Raw genomic sequence first — 19,333 nt, forward strand, 5'->3', positions numbered from 1 at the left:
TCATGTTTGGTATCTTTTAATGTGTCACAATGTGCCTGGTGACATGGTCTCATTCTCCAAACTATGATGAAAAGCTAAAAGAAGTTATGGAATGTGAGAAAAGTGATGTGTCCCATAATAGCCTCATTCAAACTACCTCCTGTATGTAAAATCAGGCAGACCTCACAGTGTGAGCCCCTGAATAGACAACCAAAATCTAATTATAATGACAGACATCACCATTTGGTAACAATTGAATTATCTGGGTATATAAGGGAAAAGAGCAGAAAAGTTCGGGGAGTCTGTAGGTTGACTGCCCGCACAATCGCTGTGTGTAACTCTATTGACAGGTAATAATTATTACAAATTCTGTGATTTCGGAATCATTGTGATGAAATGTTTTAACTGACGATCTTATCCTTTTGAATTGGATTTTGAATTATTGCTTCATTACCTGATCAATAAATTGTAAACGTTTGATTTTTTTCTGAGTGACTTTGAAAGACTGTTTATTCCCCAGATTATTGGATTCGTATATTTCCACATCTTTCGCGTCAGTTTAGCGACGGCTAATATTCCGATACCATTTTACGTGTATGTTACGTCCCGTATTATAAGGACGGTTGGACGTGGAGTTTATTGATGTTAAAAGGAAACCAGCCCCGGCCGACAGATCACCAAAGACACAAAACTAGGTTCCAATAAAAATATAATTTATTTTTATAATGGAAATAAATGATTAAATTAAGGAGTAATGGCTTCAGGGTGCCCCAAGGCCAAAATAATAAACAAAATAAACTTATAAACAAACATACATAAATTACCTAATCAGGGAGTAAATCAAATTACAAAGTAACTTCCCTAACTCCCTATAAATAAACAAATCGCAAACGAAGTCAAATTAAATGGCAGGACACCCCTACGCTCCTAAATCATACAAACAAAGTCGAAGTAAATCATCAGTAACACATAATCATAAAGTCGAAGGGTTTGGGATCTGTCGACGGGAGGAGGAATCCGGAGCTCCTAACGCCACGAGGCCAACGCCAGAATGAGCTCCCCATCTTCATCTTCTTCTTCTTCTTCTTCTTCTTCTTCTTCTTCTTCTTCTTCTTTCTTTTAATGGCGGTTGGCAAACAACTTTTAAGTGTGCATTACCGCCACCTTCTGATATGGAGTGTGGATCACAATAGCCTTTCCTCACTACCTTTAAATAAATATATAAATAAATACATACATCCATAATAAAACCAATAAATAACTTCATAAATATTTAATAACATTATTAATATTCATACATGATCATTATTATTAAATACAACTTTCTAAGACAACTCAACTCATATTCTTCTACTAAGTCCTGTTTTACTCAAAAACACAAATATCGCTCTATACCCTACATGTCCTGAATTCATTTGTAATATTTCCTTCATTTCAAATCTAATTTTTTCTTTTCTAAACCAGTTTTTCAGCCTCATCCTTTCCTCCTTATACTTATGACAATTTATAATAACATGTTCTACTGTTTCATTAATATTACATACCTCACACATCCCGTTTTCATGTTTCCCTATTAATGTAAGCGTACTATTCAATCCAGTATGCCCAAATCTCATTCTTGAAATAATGTCCTCTTCCCTTTTATTCCTATTATTTTCTCTCATACCTCCTACCCTCTTTTGGATACTGTAATACATTCTTGCTTTTATTTCTTTATTCCACTCCTCTTGCCACTTCTTTCTCATTTCTTCTTTGATTATGCTTTTAACTTCCGCCTTACTATAACTTATTACCATATCTATCTCTGTTCTTTTGGTTGCATTTTTGGCATATTTGTCTGCCATTTCATTTCCTTCTACTCCTATATGAGCTGGAATCCAGATGAATTTTACTACAACTCCTACTCTATTAACTCTATAAACAGCTTGAGCTATTTCCAACAAAATATCATGTCTTGCTTCGGATTGCATGTTCTTAATACTAGTTAACGCACTACTTGAATCTGACCCAATTAACACTTCCCTTGACCTACTATTTTCAACCCACTCAAGGGCTAAGAGAATGGCCAGCATTTCTCCTGCCACTGATATTTTATCATTTACTCTCTTATTTAAAGGAGCTGTATGTAAGATTGTGGCCAAAATTGGTACTGCAATCACTTTCAAATTACTGTAGAGCTGTGTATCCCCTCCCCCTCCCCCCTGACTCGAGGTTGCCAGATAGGCTGCAGGATCCAGCAGGAACATAGGCTGCTACAAGGAGCTTTCAACTAGAGCAGAGCTGGCAACCCGGATGCCGAAACACTACTGACTTCGTGATTGGTAGATAGGTGGAGGGTGGGGCTTCAGGCCAAAACACAAGATGACAACATCAACATCAGTTGAGGGCTGCAACTTCACTTTTTAAATGACAATATCGTGGCCGTACTACTGTTGTCAGTGATATAAGTATTTGAAATGAACATGATTTCTTAATGTCTAGAGACACAACAGGGCCATTTTATGATTAATTGAAATACTTTTTTTACATACAGCTCCTTTAACATAACATTCACTTCTGGTATAAAAAAAACTTCACTTCTGGTATAGAAAAACAGACTACTTTGGTCTTTTCCACTGAAAACCTAAAACCCCATTCCATTCCCCAACTCTCTACCTTCCCAATTGCCTCTTGCATCTTCCTCACTATATATTCTATATTTCTTCCCTTTTTCCACATAACACCATCATCTGCAAATAAAGCAACACTTATAGATCTATCAACTCTACTAAACACCTCATTTATCATAATTGAAAACAAAACTGGACTAACTATACTCCCTTGAGGAGTTCCATTTTCCACTAAATACTTTGTACTCAATTCTGTCCCTACTCTTACTGCAATCCACCTATCAGTTAAAAAGTTTTTAATCCAACTATACATTCTCCCTTTTATTCCCAATTGATAACTCTTAATCAAAAGTCCTTGTTTCCACAACATGTCATATGCCTTCTCAACATCAAAAAATACAGATAATATACTTTCTTTATTAATTTGAGCTTTTCTAATTTCACTCTCTAAACATATAGCCGGATCTATTGTGCTTCGTCCCTTCCTAAACCCACTCTGGTAATCCTTTATCAATTCCTTTGTCTCCAAATAATACTTTAATCTTTCATTTATCATTTTTTCCATAATTTTCCCTACATGTGAAGTTAAAGCAATCGGTCTATAACTTTCTGCCAAACTCGGATCCTTACCTGGTTTACATATAGGTACGATAATTGATTCTTTCCACTGTTTTGGCAAACATCCTACTTCCCATACCTTATTATATAACTTTAATAACATTTCTTTACTCTCATCTTTTACATTTTTTATCATACAATAACTTATTTGATCAATCCCTGGCGTTGTTTTTCCCGATTTTCTTAAGACATTATTCAACTCACCCATTGTAAACATCACATTTATGGTACTTTCATTGTCCCCACCATCCTGTATTACTTCAACACTATCTCTTATTGTTTTCTCCCTCTGCGTCTTTTCCTCATTACTCAAATTACTATTACTATGTATTCTAACAAATGTCCTTGCCAGCAACTCTGCTTTCCCTTTGCGCTCTATTATTACTTTCTCACCTTCTTTCATTATAGGATAATCATACTCTCTTTTATTTCCTGACATTCTTTTAATCATACCCCATACTCTATCTAATGGTGTACTTCTTCCTAGAGATTCACAATACTTCCCCCAAAAGTTTTTCTTAACTCTCTTTATTGTCTTCCTTACTACAGCCTGCTTCCTCTTATAATCAATTAAATTCTGGAAGTTATGTGTTCTTTTCAGGATTTTAAATGCTTTATTCCTCTCTTTAATTACCTTTGTGCATTCTTGTGTCCACCACGGAACAATTTTCTTTCTAATACTGCCTCCTCTTTTTGGTATCGACTCTTTTGCTGCACCTAAAATAATACTACTTATTTCTTCATTAAGATCTTCAACTCCCTGATTTATACAAACCTCCTTTAATTTTTCTTTGGACAATATTCTAAACTTGTTCCAATCTGCTTCCTCATATTTCCACCTACTTACTCTCTCTTTCTTTTGCATATCCCTTTCTATTCCAATTTCTATATATATAGGATAATGATCACTCCCTATAGTACTTTCCTTTTTCACTTCCCAACTACTTATCCCTACCAAAGACTGAGACACCACCGTAAGATCTATTGCAGTCTCTATACCCTTACTTAAATTGATCCTTGTACCAGACCCATCATTTAGACATACTAATTCCTTTTCATCCAATATTTCTTCTAAAATTTCTCCATTCAAATCTTCTTTTCCACCCCACACCTTACTATGTGCATTAAAATCCCCGCACCAAATAATTTTTCCTCTCCACTCCTCCAGTATTGATTCTAGTTGCACTCTCTCTAGTTTCTTACATGGGTTATAAAAGTTAATCACTTTGATATTTTCTTTCTTATTCCATATTTCAACAACTATTACCTCTAATTCTTGTATTGTTTTTAACCTCCTATATACTATACCCTCTTTAATAAATATTGCACATCCCCCTCCAATTCCATTTCTTCTATCTTCACGTATGGTATTATATCCCTTAATAATGAAATCCAGATTAGTTTTGAGCCATGTTTCCTGAATGCAAATGATATCTGGTTTCTTTCCTAGCTTATCAATATATCCCTTAAACTCATATCCATTTGCTAAAAAACTTCTAGCATTCCATTGAATTACCAACATTAAGTTATGCTTTGAGAAGCTGTATCTGCGTTCCCTTCTCCATGGTTAAGATCAGCATGTATCTTTTCCCATGACAAATCTCTCATGTTTAGGAATTTAGCTGCTGCCTTAACTATAATTTTTATCTTCTCTGTTTTTGTTTTTGCTTGTTCTGAACAATTTATGACATATGCTACAAAAAGCACTATCCTATCTATTGACATTCCTGTATTTTCCTGTTTTGACCCCGTTCCTTCTTTATTCGTACCAATGTCTTCTTTTTCTCTTTCATTATTATATATTTTCACAGCCTCTGCATATGTTACTTTCTGATTTGATTTTACTTTTTGAACCTCAACTGCCTTTTTTCGGATTTCACATCCCCCATATGCTGCTGTGTGGTTCCCTCCACAATTACAACACTTTATTGTAACATTACTCCCACACTCTCCATATGCATGTTCTCCTCCACATCTACCACATCTCTGTTTCCCTTTACATACATTTGCAGTATGTCCATACCGCTGACATTTATAACATCTTAATGGAGGAGGTACATATTCTCTGACGTTAAAGCTCATGTATCCTACCATCACTTTCATAGGAAGTACATCATCTTTAAACTGTAGCAGTACAGACTCACTATCTGTTTTTTCTCCATTTCTGAAAGCCTGCAATCGAGTGATTTCTGTGATCATTCCTCCTTTAATCACTTTCCTTAGTTCTTCCAGATTCTCTTCTACAGGAATTCCTGTTATCACTCCCTTAGTTCCTCTCTTCTCACCAATTATTTTTTTCTCCACTATTTCTTTCTTACATACTGATTGCAGTTTCATAGTTTTATTTTTCTGCTCAATATTTTTGCATTTCACCAATAGGCTCCCATCACGCAACACTTTCGCCATTTCTATTTCCCCAATCGCTTTCTTCAATCCATTTGTAAGAGTGATCGGGCTAACTGATGTAATGTCATTCCCCACTTTAAATTTAAGAATGATCTTAAACTCTTCCATCATTATCTTTTTCCTTACTTCTCGAATTTCTTCATCGTCTTCTAATGTTCTCTTCTTTGTCATCTGACTATTTCTATTTTCTTTTTTCCCTCCTCCTTTCCTACTAGTACTCTTTTCCCAACCCATCTGCATATCTTCATCCTCTGAACATCCACTATAGTTTGCCATTCTGATCCAGTCACAAATCAGATTATGCCATGAACCCGCAAACAAAACAAACAAAATAAACTTTAAGAAACTAAGTAAGAAACAAAACAAAACAAAACAAAACAAAACAAAACAAAACAAAAACTTTCCTTTCCAGCAATGTCTCTGCTCCCGGTAGCTACTTCCTCCGCTCGAGCCAAACCTCACCTGACAAACGTCCTCCCCATCTTCAGTGAGCGCCGCCCTTTTAAAATGCGGTGCATCAGTAGATCCACCAATCAGGGCACTCCAGCTGCAATCACTCCTGGACACATACACAGAACACCAACAACCCACACAAAACAAATACCGAGGATCGTAACAGTGTACTTGAACGAGGGGGCAAGTTATTTCCGACTAGAAACAGCAAACGCTGTTTTAATCAACCTAGGTTCGGGTGTGTCCATATCCACTGTTTTAAGTTAGTGATTACTTTGGATAAACGTGCGTGGTTTACAGACCACGGGCTTGACCTGAAGCCATCTTAAGAGAAGTTGAGTTGATGAACTGTTTCTTTTCATGGTGGTCAATCGTCCCTACTAAAGTAACACATTAATTTAATTTCTAGAGGAGGCGTTCAAGGGGACTTGTATATATATATCTTTGATTGTACGTGTGAATACGGCAGATCCTAGATATTTAGTCAAATTACCTCTGAATTGGTTATTGGAACTGACGGGAGTGTGTCGTGCGGCCTTTGGAGAAGGACTGCTGAGCGATATAGTTTCCTGATTGCGGATAAACTGAAATCAGTGTTGAAAAGAATAATCAAAAATTTGCTAACGTTTAATGATGCACGGATATCATTAAAACCTATTCATTTTATGGAGTCAGATGAATTAACGAGTCAATACATTTGAGAAAATATATTGTATTTAATCTTGTTGTGTTGCGTGAAAGGAAAGGCAAGAAATACGCAGAGTAACCTTCTTCCGCTGATTGGATGCCGCATTTGGACCAATCGAGCCGGACTTTACATACTCAAACAATCAATGTGCTATTAAAATTGGCAATAAACATACTGAGTTCTTCACTCAAGGCCAAGGGTGGGGTGTGAGACAGGGCTGTCCACTATTACCGACCCTCTTCAATATTTACATTAATGAATTGGCGAAACTCCTAGAAGAATCAGAAGCTCCTGGCCTCACACTACACGACTCTACTGTAAAGCTCCTGCTGTATGCAGATAATCTAGTCCTGCTGTCTCCAACAGAAGAGGGTCTACAGCAGAACCGGGACACCCCATCAGTTCTGTTAGACCTGAGCCCTGACCATTAACCCAACTAAAACAAAAGTACTAACGTTTCAGAAAAGACCCAGATGTCAGGTAAAGAGCCACAATTTCACCCTTGGTATGACAAAAATTGATCATGTCACAAGCTACACATACCTCGGGCTGAAAATAAGTGCAACTGGAAACCTAAATTTGGCCGTGAATGAACTGAAAGAGAAAGCAAGAAGGGCCTTCTATGCCATCAAAAAATCTATCCAAATTGAAATACCAATCAGAATCTGGCTCAAAATATTCCAATCAGTCATAGAGCCAATTGCATTATATGGCAGTGAAGTTTGGGTCCTCTCCTAAATCACGAATTTGACAAATGGGACAAAAATCTGATTGAAACCCTACATGCCGAGTTCTGTGAGTATCCTGGGAGTGCAGAGGAACACACCGAACAACGCATGCAGGGCAGAATTAGGCCAATACCTCTACTAATACACGTTCAGAAACGAGCCATCACATTTTGGAAACATCTAAAAATGTTTAAAAACCATGAAATGAACACTGAGAAAAGCCCCCTCCTTCAGCTGGTCCTGCGGCTCCTCCGCCTCAGGACACGGACACCCTCATCCACACAATCCGGCCCGACCATCATAAAAGCACAACGAGCGAATTACCTGACCTACTGGACTGAAACAACAGAAAAACAAAGTAAACTTGAACGTTATTTGGCTCTAAATAGAGACTACACAACCGCAGAATAGCTGAGTACAGTGAAAGACTGTACATTAAGAAGGATGCCGAGGTACAGACTGAGCAATCACACTCTGACTGTAGAGACGGGCAGACACAGACAGAACTGGCAGCCCAGAGAGAGAGAGAGTGTGTGTGTGTGTGTGATACAGACAGAACTGGCAGCCCAGAGAGAGAGAGAGAGAGAGAGAGAGAGAGAGAGAGAGAGAGAGAGAGAGAGAGAGAGTGTGTGTGTGTGTGTGTGATACAGACAGAACTGGCAGCCCAGAGAGAGAGAGAGAGAGAGAGAGAGAGAGAGAGAGAGAGAGAGAGAGAGAGAGAGAGAGAGAGAGAGAGAGAGAGAGAGTGTGTGTGTGTGTGTGTGTGTGTGTGTGTGTGTGTGATACAGACAGAACTGGCAGCCCAGAGAGAGAGAGAGAGAGAGAGAGAGAGAGAGAGAGAGAGAGAGAGAGAGAGAGAGAGAGAGTGTGTGATACAGACAGAACTGGCAGCCCAGAGAGAGAGAGAGAGAGAGTGTGTGTGTGTGTGATACAGACAGAACTGGCAGCCCAGAGAGAGAGAGAGAGAGAGAGTGTGTGTGTGTGTGTGTGTGTGTGATCCAGACAGAACTGGCTGCCCAGAGAGAAAGTGAGAGAGAGAGAGTGTGTGTGTGTGTGTGTGTGTGTGTGTGTGTGTGTGTGTGTGTGTGTGTGTGTGTGTGATACAGACAGAACTGGCAGCCCAGAGAGAGAGAGAGTGTGTGTGTGTGTGTGTGTGTGTGTGTGTGTGTGTGATCCAGACAGAACTGGCTGCCCAGAGAGAAAGTGAGAGAGAGAGAGTGTGTGTGTGTGTGTGTGTGTGATACAGATAGAACTGGCTGCCCAGAGAGAGACGTGTCTGCCCGTACTGTGAGCAGGGAGAAGTGGTGAAAAGCAACACTTCCTCACCAGCTGACATTAGAGGGACTTTTTATGCAAAATTTTAAATACTTTGCCCTAACTTCATACAAGTAAACAACAAAACACAATTTCAACATGTATAAGGTGAAAAAGAGATTGTATAATACTAGCAGCCAGATACATTGATGCTTGTCAGAAAAAGAGTCGACGATGCGCCCACACACACTCATACACTAAACACGAAAACACTTACACACTGAATTCTAAATTCTTCACATAATTTTTAAATGTTCATAAACTGTTCTATTTTATTTTTTATTTATTTTTACACTGTTAATTTGTACAAGTAATTTAATTTGTAGATTTATATGTTATAATATTTTACTATTTTACTAATATTCCATGGCAATATTGTATGATGTAGCCTAGTCATGCCAATAAAGCAATTTTTGAATTGAATAGAGAGAGAGAGAGAGAGAGAGAGAGAGAGAGAGAGAGAGAGAGAGAGAGAGAGAGAGAGAGAGAGAGAGAGAGAGAGAGAGAGAGAGAGAGAGAGAACAGTCTTCACACAACAACAATCAAGAGCAATTAGAGAGGCAGAGAGAGCTCCCGTATAAAAGTTGTTGAGGTGCGGATATTAAACTGGTGACAACCGCTACAGATTGTTCAGGCAGAACAATAAATCACTTGGTCCATGTCCACAATAAAGTTCTTTACTGTTGTCTTTTGATTCATAGATCAGTATGGGTGGGGGTTCTATAAATGAACAATAATAGATATAGATCATGAGGCAGAAACGGTAATAACTGAACAATATAAAAGTAATGCAATAGCATAAAGATAAGGACACATTTATACAAGTCCAGCAGCTGCAAATTTCCTCAGGTTTATACACATTCACTTTAAATCAACTATCATATGAAAAATAATTAATATTTCCACTTACTGTTCAAAAAGTAACATTCAAAGTCTAATTCAGCATGTTTTATGCTGAAATGAATGTGCGATAGAGCTTATACGCTTGCATTGACTACCTCAAAGGAATAAACAAACTTTTAATTTAGCAATATAACGTAGTAGCGGTTAAATCTACCAATATGAAAGAGTATTTAACTAAACTTTTAAGATGTACGCAAACAGTAGCCTATGTACAAAAATCCGCTAGAAATTGGACCCGATTAGCATGGAGATCACTACAAAACTGCAGCAGAATTTAGCAATATAATTACATGTCTGGACATGAACACTGGTTGACATTCGGTTCTCCTGATTTAAATCAAAGAAATTGCAAAAATTATAGTCAGGTGATCCAGAAATAATATGTATCCTAAAGTGCAACAACTTAAATGTCCAGCGGAGGGCGCAAGCATCATTAAAGCTTGGTACAGTGACTACAGTCCCTCCAGGGGAATTCTGGGAAATGTGTAGTCCGGATCTCGTCTTTGGTCCAATCACCAACAGCCTCTCCTTACATCCAAAACCAATCCTTAAGTAGGAAAAAGGAGACAGCAAGAACAGAAAAAACGCAGCTACAATCTGTAACTTAAATAAGACTAAATCTTTTTAAAAATTATATTTTCCCTGACATGATACATTATTGTCATTGTGTTACTTGTACGATAATAAAATATAATTTTAATAATATTCAAAACTACTTAAAGTGACCTTGAACTTAAAGCATAACTGTTTGTGCAATTAGTGCGCAAAGATGAATTCAGATTTAAATCAATACAGAAAATAGCCTTTTTTAGAGACATTGAGGTGGCTCTTAAAAGAGCCTTTGGGTTTGTGTGAGTGTTTCTGCTGTTGATTTAAGCGCGCTCTCCGCGGATGCGGCGGGCCAGCTGGATGTCTTTGGGCATGATGGTGACTCTCTTGGCGTGGATGGCGCACAGGTTGGTGTCCTCAAACAGACCCACCAGATAAGCCTCGCTCGCCTCCTGCAGGGCCATGACAGCCGAGCTCTGGAAGCGCAGATCCGTCTTGAAATCTTGAGCGATTTCTCTCACCAGACGCTGGAAGGGCAGTTTGCGAATCAGCAGTTCAGTGGATTTCTGGTAACGGCGAATCTCTCTCAGCGCCACGGTACCGGGCCTGTAACGGTGAGGCTTCTTAACGCCACCGGTAGCGGGAGCGCTCTTACGGGCGGCTTTCGTGGCCAGCTGCTTCCTCGGGGCTTTTCCTCCGGTGGACTTACGAGCGGTCTGCTTAGTTCTCGCCATTGCTTCAAATTGGTTCAGTTGCTGACGTGAACAACAACACGAATGAATGAATAGGTCATTCGAACACAGCGCCTTTTAAGCCTAGGGCTGCCATGCGCTCATTGGATGGCTTGCTTCAGAGGCATTCGATTGGATGTTGTCTAAATGACAGTTGGCCAATGGCTGTGCCAGTTTTCAAACAAGAGACAAGAGTTTGTGGTTCCCGCCCGAACATGCATTGTTTCCTTTTGTATGAAAATAAAAAAGGCGAAATCAGGTATTAATTTGCACAGCAAAACCCGTGATTGATTTTTAAAATATTATTGAAAGTTCAGAGTTGGACTAGTGGCACTAATAGTAAAAACTAAGATAAGTACAATTGCTTAACCACATTATGTTTAATTTCTTTGTTTTGATATCAATATATCGATTTAAATATGTTAGCTAACGTTATGCTAATAAAACTATATGCATTTTCATAGTAGGCTACATTCATTAAATCCTTACAAATAGTGTAGTGAGTCCGCATAACAATGAAACATATTACTCATTAAAATGATCTATGAAAGTATTTATCAGATTTTAAAAATTAAAATAGAAAAAAAGGAAAACAAAATGATTTATCAGAATCTCAGACTTTAAAATAGTTTCCGAAAGAATGTTTATATATATAGTCAACATTATATAGTACAAGTTAGAACGGTCGACATATGGGAATTCCTCTGCCAAAACTGCCATGTTTTTTTCTTTATTTAATCAATCGAACTTTTATTTAAGAAAATAATAATAATCGGACAAATGAAATACTCTTTCTTGGAGAAATTGCGTGGCTCTTAAAAGAGCCTTTGGTTTGCAGAGAAGCTTCCGTCAGTTTACTTGGCCTTCGCGGGCTTCTCGGTCTTCTTGGGCAGCAGCACGGCCTGGATGTTGGGCAACACACCACCCTGAGCGATGGTCACGCCACCCAGAAGCTTGTTCAGCTCCTCGTCATTGCGCACCGCCAGCTGCAGGTGTCGAGGGATGATGCGGGTCTTCTTGTTGTCCCGAGCGGCGTTTCCAGCCAACTCCAGGATCTCAGCGGTCAGATACTCGAGCACAGCGGCCAAATACACCGGAGCTCCGGCACCGACGCGCTGGGCATAGTTGCCTTTGCGGAGAAGCCTGTGAACACGGCCGACGGGAAACTGCAGTCCCGCCCTGGAAGAGCGAGTCTTGGCCTTGGCACGAGCCTTTCCCCCGGTTTTACCTCTTCCGCTCATTTTTTTTTTAAGTCAGCTAAAACGATTTGCTCTGACAAAGTAAACAGAATAAAAAAGCCCACACCGACTGCACCGTCTTTAAACGAGAGTGCCAGTCTCCCATTGGTTTAGACTGTGATAAGTTTTAAACCAATCACTGAACTTCCCTCCAAAACCCAACCCCCTTTTTGGAATGATCACGTGTTGACTAGACAGAAGAGATTAAATCACCGATGTTTGATAGAAAATTAAAAAAAAAAGTACTAAAATGGATATTATACCCTCTTCCTACCAAAAGTGCTTCACCTTTCACACACTATATTATGTGCACATTGACTAGATCTGATACTGTACAGTATTATTATTCTATTGTAATATTGGAATTGTATCACTGCTATTGATGTGTTGTTTGTATGGTCACATTTCTCCAGCATATTATTCTAGCATATTATTTAGTGTTTATATTCTGTACTTTTAATCAACATCCTATTTGCACTGTGATTACAGTTTGAATCATCATTATGCTTTTTGGCTATTTGTAATCCATTTCTTATGAATAAAAATAATTTACTTTAGGTTTACCTAAACTTGGTGACTTGTTTAATTGCATTAGTCGAAAGTCAAATCTATTTGATTCCAGAATTAACAAATCATTCAAATACATGAGTTTTGCTCTTTACTCGGAGTTAGTGGTTGGCTCTTAAAAGAGCCGTTGAGGAACAAACAGTGGATTTATAACTTTTTGGGAGCTGCCTTCTTTGGTTTGGCGGCTTTAGGTTTCGCCGTTTTGGGTTTGGCTGCCTTTGCCTTTTTCGGGCTCTTGGCTGCCTTCTTAGGAGTCGCTGGTTTCTTTGCCTTCTTGGGACTCTTCGTTGCCTTTTTAGCGGCGGGTTTCTTCACCTTCTTCGGAGATTTCTTACCGACGGGCTTCTTAGCGGCAGCAGGTTTCTTGGCTGCGGGCTTCTTGACTTTAAGAACCGCTGTCTTGGCGGGTTTCTTCTTGGTCTCGGCTTGCTGCTTGTTGAGCTTGAAGGAGCCCGAGGCGCCGGTCCCTTTGACTTGAACCAGAGTGCCTTTAGTCACCAGGCTCTTGATGGCGGTCTTGACGCGGGAGTTGTTCTTGTCCACATCGTATCCACCGGCAGCGAGCGCTTTCTTCAGGGCGGCGAGGGACACACCGCTCCTCTCCTTGGATGCGGACACAGTCTTGACGATAAGGTCGCCGACGACTGGACCTGCTTTCTTAGCTTTCACAGCGGACTTCTTCTTGGGCGCTTTGGCCGGGGCGGCAACAGCGGGGGCTGGGGCGACTTCTGCCATTTCTCTCTCTGGGATCGAATCTGTAGTCTTTCAAACGGTGTCTGGTCTCAGCAATTCTTTAAATAGCGCTCGAGCGGCGCTGTGGTCTTAAACAACACATGAGAACCTCGTAGACTCAACCTCGGTGTCTGCTGCTCGCTGACGCTTGTGTTTTCTTCTCTTACATTTGGAGCAAAACTGGAGCTGTTAAGTAGTTTGACACAGTCAAAACTAAGTGAACACCAAGCAGATGTTCTTGGCTTTCATTAGAGACTAAAAAACGCGAAGAGAAAACGTTACTTTTGCCTTTGTCAGACCAAATCCAGACAAAAGGCGAGCATCAGCCGCGGGGAAAAGCAGCTTGCAAATCTGATGGATAGTTTTAACGGAAAATGTGATACAAGTCTGAACGCGTCCTATGTGTGTTCAGCAAACAGTCTGAAAGAGACTTTAATGAAATCAGCATCACTGAGGAGCGTTAGTAGACTTTTATACAGCTGTTGTTTTGGGCAGCTTGAAGCACACGAACATCATTTGGAGTCTCCGAGTCTGTCTGTCGGAGTATCCATATTTTATCTCATTAAACACGTTAAATACATCGTTTATGTAGGCCAACATCGTATCACGACATATACATTTTTAATTGTAATAAAGTATTTGTGTCTCCTGATTCGCCATTCATCTCCTATATGGAACCATGTGAATAGAAATGATGGAAATTCTTGCTCATTTAAAGCTAGCTACAGCACAGGTCATAATTTCCTTTTAACAACACTATACTAATTCACAGCATAGTTATGCATGTACAATCGGCCATTATGTTAAATATTTTAATTTAGACATATTGTTTTTCTTTTTAAATGATGGTGTGAACTGAAATTAAGAGGATAGACTGGTCTCTTCCGGTTTGTTACAGTTTCAGTTAAATCACTGCAACTGGTTCCCCACTCGGATTTGCTCAGACTATAACAGAACACATTTAATGATGTTAAAACAATTTAAACATTTTCTTTAGCTGCAGGTCTATCGAAGTTTATCTAACCTCTAGCCTAAACTCAGGGGCTTTTCCTATTTGTGTTGGAAAATTGACTTCTCTTTCTTGCAAATGAAGCTCAAGAGTTCCGGAGTTCCAGAAATCAAAATAAGACTTTATTGAACAAAGCCTGCAGAACATCTGGATTTTCCTTTGGCCAAGGTCCAATTATTATACCTTGTTCTTATAGATCTGTTATTTCACAATAACCTACTGACATAACGTCTGGTAAGGGTTTTGCCTTTCTCTAATTGTGGCATTCTGCCAATTGATGGTCAACTCTCTCTCATAGGCAAACAATTAACATTCTCCAAGGCCAATCAACTCTTCCCAGAGGCAAGAAACCTCTATGTAACACCTCTTAACAATGGTCTGATTCTTTCACATCCTCTGGTGTTTACCAGAAAATCCCTGACTATGCAAAACCTGTCAAATAGGCCACAAGGCCTTAAAAACATCTGGCTTTTATTGTATTAAAACTAATTCTACAATTGTTTTCTATAGAATAGATGAAATATTTAAACATTTGAAAACATTAGAGACCGAGGCCAAAATAACATTAATCTGGATTAATAAATGCTGTAAACAATATTTCACTTTGTTTAATTTAGTCTGTGTGTCATTTGCATTAACTGTTAAAGAGATGATTCTTCTACAGAACACAAGAATATATTTTGATAGTTAGTAAGCAGTTTAGTGACTATGGGTTCCGGGAGGGTTAGCACTAACATGCTTTCGTCTTCATTATGTAATCTTAACTTTTGAAGCGATTGGTGGGATTTGGATTGCTATGAATCAAGCTGAATTCACCTCTTCCGTTATGCTTCCTGTGGTGTAATCTATATTACATGTTACCACTAGAGGGCAACACGGGCATGTATGAGGGGGAGTACGGCATGAGCAAGCGAGATAGAAGAAGTGAGACACAATGTTATTGTGGCAGTCTGTTAATAAAGCGGCTCAGTGAACTCTCAAGGCATCGGTCTTTATTTGGAAAAGAACCCAACACAACACTTCCTGATGACTGATAGCATGCAATCCAAAAGCTCATTTTGCCCAGTCTTTGAAGACTGTAGCATTTTTCAAGTGCCCTTCAAACACCTCGTCTAGCGACGCTACTCGACCAGTCCAAGAAAAATGCCAATGTAGCTTGATCCTTCACTCTCATCTTTTCCTCTCAAGGCAAATTAGAACAGACCACAAAACTTCACACAATCATTAAGATGGCCTAGAATGTGGCGCTTCTTTCAATTGTAAACGCTTGACATTTTGTTGGTTTTGGTTTCCAGTTGCCTGTTGTTTCGCTTGTTTGAATAATTTGTAAAGATAGACCAAAATTTGATTCCTTATCACATTGTCCATATAAAAAAATAACAGTTCAAATGAATGTGTATATGCCAAAAAGTGTTATAAATGTCTTTGTCTCACATCTGTATCATAATTTGTAAACGATCATCTAAGCCCAAAACAACATATTAGTAGGCTACAGTATGTCATAATTGAATGGCATTTCATTGTAAGATACTTAACAGTCTTGCCTTTTAAGATGCTCAGGGCCACAAAACTCAACCGTTGTTTGACAGCAATTTTATATCAGGCGGCCAGGCCTAAGAATGAAACATGTTCTTTACATTGACAGAGTGATTATATAAGTACAGATATAAACATGATTATCTTTTTATTTAATTTTCGGGTAAAGCTGAGAATGACATCACAAATATCTTGAAATTTATTGAATGGGAGGAACAGCAGGTACGTTGACATTTTAACAGTATAACAGACCTCCAACAGCAACAAAACAGCTAATAATAATAACTAAAAGTCAAGGAATCTTTTCCACCATAGAACTTCTATTCCACACATAAGCTTGGCTGTAAAGAGGGCACTCAAATTTTCAGATTAAGAGAAACATCTGAACATTTATGAATCTGCTCATATAAAGTGATTTGTATTATTATACTCTCTTTGGCTGCTCCAGTCAATCGGTCTCTAAAGAATGAAACTACAAAAAATGAGCTTTAGATTAGTCACTTAGAAGATATCACTGTAGTTTGTAATTGCATGGTGTTGTGTTGAGTCGGTTTATAAACACAAAAGGTCTGTGATGAATTAAATAATTCACAATAAAATAAAATCTTCTAAAAGTAGTTCTTAATAAAAAAATTAGTTGTTTTTAAACAGCATTGGAATATATAGAGCTCCAGCAAAACACTAAGTAAATTTAAAAAGCATACCGGACTTCTCCAAAAAGACTGTTAACATACAATCTAAATGTGTTTTAAGCTCTTTAAAAGACATTGTGGATGGCTCTTAAAAGAGCCTTTGTGTTGTGTTGCGCGGACTCGTTCTACTTTGAGCTGGTGTATTTGGTCACAGCCTTTGTGCCCTCAGACACGGCGTGTTTGGCCAGCTCTCCGGGCAGCAGCAGACGCACGGCGGTCTGGATCTCTCTCGATGTGATGGTGGAGCGCTTGTTGTAGTGAGCGAGACGAGACGCTTCACCGGCGATGCGCTCGAAGATGTCGTTGACGAAAGAGTTCATGATTCCCATCGCCTTGGAGGAGATCCCGGTGTCGGGATGAACCTGCTTCAGGACTTTGTACACGTAGATCGCGTAGCTCTCCTTCCTGGACTTTCTGCGCTTCTTTCCGCCCTTGCCGGCGGTTTTAGTGACGGCCTTCTTCGAGCCCTTCTTGGGTGCAGACTTCGCTGGTTCAGGCATGATGCTTCAGTCAGTGAAACTCAAAGCTCAATAAAGCTGTGTCTCTACAGGCGGGGTTTTATCCACTGCTCTATGCTAATTTCCAATGGGAGGTACAGCCTTCTCTGATTGCTAGTTTTCCTGGACCAACCTATAGAATGACCTCATTGGCCACATTAAATGTTCCTTGACTTGTAGGACAACCAATCACAAGCTTTAAATTTAAATTGTTAATCCCGCCCATCGCCTCATGTTCTACTACCACCCCCCACTCTATCATCAGGTTTCTTTGTTTCATTTTCCCGCATGCAATGCACTGTAGTATAAAATATTGAAAGTAAAACATCATTTCAGTTTAATCAACTTAAAAAAAATATCTATATATATGTAATTCATACTACAAAAACACAGCTAATATTAGCACATTTGATTTCCACATAATAACGACTTTATCAGCGATTGTAAACACCATAAATAACTAATAATCTCATCAAACTGCATTTAAAATAATTTATAACCACTTGGAAGTTTGTTCTTTGTGAGAAAATGTGGGTGGCTCTTAAAAGAGCCGTTGGGTTTTTCTTCTTCGTGAGTGTCTTAACCGCCGAACCCGTACAGGGTGCGTCCTGTCGCTTCAGCGCGTACACAACATCCATGGCGGTGACGGTCTTTCTCTTGGCGTGTTCAGTGTAAGTCACAGCATCACGGATGACGTTCTCCAGAAACACCTTCAACACACCACGCGTCTCTTCATAGATCAGCCCAGAAATACGCTTGACGCCGCCACGTCGAGCAAGACGACGAATAGCGGGTTTAGTGATTCCCTGGATATTATCGCGAAGAACCTTTCGGTGACGCTTAGCGCCTCCTTTCCCGAGTCCTTTACCGCCTTTTCCTCTTCCAGACATGTCGACAGAAATTCTTCAACTCAGGACAACTGAATAAAGAAAAATCTCTGGAGAAGAGGGTTTATAGTCAGCTAGCGGACCTAGTTGAAACCAAACTCATGGGTGGTTCTATTAAACGTCACTCGACACGCCACTATTCAATTGGTGCTCAGCAAATTACATGTAGCTCCACCTCTCTCTACGTCATGGGTTGAGTTTGACGTACAGCTCCATAGAAATCCATAATAAAGGCTAGATGTCTCGTCCGCGCTGCTGGCCAATGGAGGTCGACGTCCGCACCTGGCGGCCATCTTGTCACAGGCAGCTCGCTCACTCGTAACATTGTGTTTTAATGGTGCATGTACTTTTTAAATAACCATAACTTGCTCAATTTTTTACCGATTCTCAAACGGTTTGGTTTGTTATAAACGTCAGAGATGTAGTTATTACACTGCATACTTATGAATAATAAGTGTATAAATAAATAATCATCCAGAATTATAGCCACGTTAATAACGTTTGTAAGAAACCAAACCGTTTGTAAATCCGTCAAGATTTCAACGAGATAAGAGTATTTGTGTTCGTGCTGATCACTCATCTTACATCAGGCACCACAGAGCCCGCCAGAAAGCTTGCCTGTGACAAGATGGCCGACGGTGATGACGATAGAGACTCCGCCGTAAGACATCTAGCCTTTATTATGGATATCTATGTACAGCTCCACCTCTGTGGATCTAATGGCTGGAGGGATAGAGTTGTGGGTGGGTTTGGTTGGACTGTCTAACTTCATACATTACCCAAATTACATTCAGAGAGGAGGAGCTGGATCTCACACTCCACCCATGAATCTGCAGTGAGAAGCCTCTCCTACACTCCTCCGAGTTAGTACACTATTAACAGATAGTAACACTATCAAGAGGGAACGCCTCTTTCAGACATTACGGAAGGCAAAACATCATGATGTCTCATTGCCAGGTCTCTTGGGGAAACCAGCAGGCCAGATATATTGTCATATAATTAGGTTTCTTAAAGAAACGGATTCAATAAAATTATTTATTTATTTATTTTTATTTTATTTCCTGCTTAATCTCTCGTTCCACACTTCCAGTTCAGTTGGTGGTGGTAATGCACTGTTAAACTGGTTTGCCAACAGCCATTAAACCCTAAAGAAGAAGAAGTGTTGTCCTTCAAAGGTTGTTAAAAAAAACACTTCAG

At 39.4% G+C, this 19,333-nt stretch overlaps 5 protein-coding genes across 5 annotated transcripts in view; all 5 read right to left on the minus strand.

Moving 5' to 3' along the window:
* LOC130083233 (Fc receptor-like protein 5) overlaps positions 1–19,333 on the minus strand; it is a 514,396-nt gene that overhangs the window by 90,189 nt on the left and 404,874 nt on the right. The window lies entirely within an intron of this gene.
* On the minus strand, positions 10,560–18,155 carry LOC130083353 (histone H3-like). Its single transcript, XM_056248366.1, has 4 exons — positions 17,848–18,155; positions 13,697–13,701; positions 11,169–11,205; positions 10,560–10,983 (listed from the first exon to the last, which is right to left on the minus strand). Exons 1-4 carry the CDS (start codon positions 18,137–18,139, stop codon positions 10,571–10,573), a joined length of 747 nt encoding a protein of 248 aa, XP_056104341.1. The 5' UTR covers positions 18,140–18,155; the 3' UTR covers positions 10,560–10,570.
* LOC130083326 (histone H2A-like) lies at positions 11,829–12,233 on the minus strand. Its single transcript, XM_056248343.1, has one exon. It carries the CDS (start codon positions 12,217–12,219, stop codon positions 11,833–11,835), a length of 387 nt encoding a protein of 128 aa, XP_056104318.1. The 5' UTR covers positions 12,220–12,233; the 3' UTR covers positions 11,829–11,832.
* LOC130083315 (histone H1-like) lies at positions 12,833–13,520 on the minus strand. The gene has a single exon (XM_056248334.1). The coding sequence runs from the start codon at positions 13,516–13,518 to the stop codon at positions 12,931–12,933; it is 588 nt and encodes a 195-aa protein (XP_056104309.1). The 5' UTR covers positions 13,519–13,520; the 3' UTR covers positions 12,833–12,930.
* Positions 16,878–17,452, minus strand: LOC130083330 (histone H2B-like). Its single transcript, XM_056248346.1, has one exon. The coding sequence runs from the start codon at positions 17,250–17,252 to the stop codon at positions 16,878–16,880; it is 375 nt and encodes a 124-aa protein (XP_056104321.1). The 5' UTR covers positions 17,253–17,452.

Source organism: Rhinichthys klamathensis, unplaced genomic scaffold (genome assembly GCF_029890125.1).
Source record: "Rhinichthys klamathensis goyatoka isolate OS25496 unplaced genomic scaffold, OSU_Roscu_1.1 h1tg000054l_1, whole genome shotgun sequence".
Classification (NCBI taxonomy): domain Eukaryota; kingdom Metazoa; phylum Chordata; class Actinopteri; order Cypriniformes; family Leuciscidae; genus Rhinichthys; species Rhinichthys klamathensis.

Coding starts and splice junctions, on each gene's coding strand:
- LOC130083326 (XM_056248343.1), bottom strand. CDS start 12,219: ATGAGCGGAAGAGGTAAAACCGGGGGAAAGGCTCGTGCCAAGGCCAAG.
- LOC130083315 (XM_056248334.1), bottom strand. CDS start 13,518: ATGGCAGAAGTCGCCCCAGCCCCCGCTGTTGCCGCCCCGGCCAAAGCG.
- LOC130083330 (XM_056248346.1), bottom strand. CDS start 17,252: ATGCCTGAACCAGCGAAGTCTGCACCCAAGAAGGGCTCGAAGAAGGCC.
- LOC130083353 (XM_056248366.1), bottom strand. CDS start 18,139: ATGTCTGGAAGAGGAAAAGGCGGTAAAGGACTCGGGAAAGGAGGCGCT. Junction 10,984..11,168: donor GGCGGGAACCACAAACTCTT/GTCTCTTGTTTG, acceptor ACCAATTTGAAG/CAATGGCGAGAACTAAGCAG.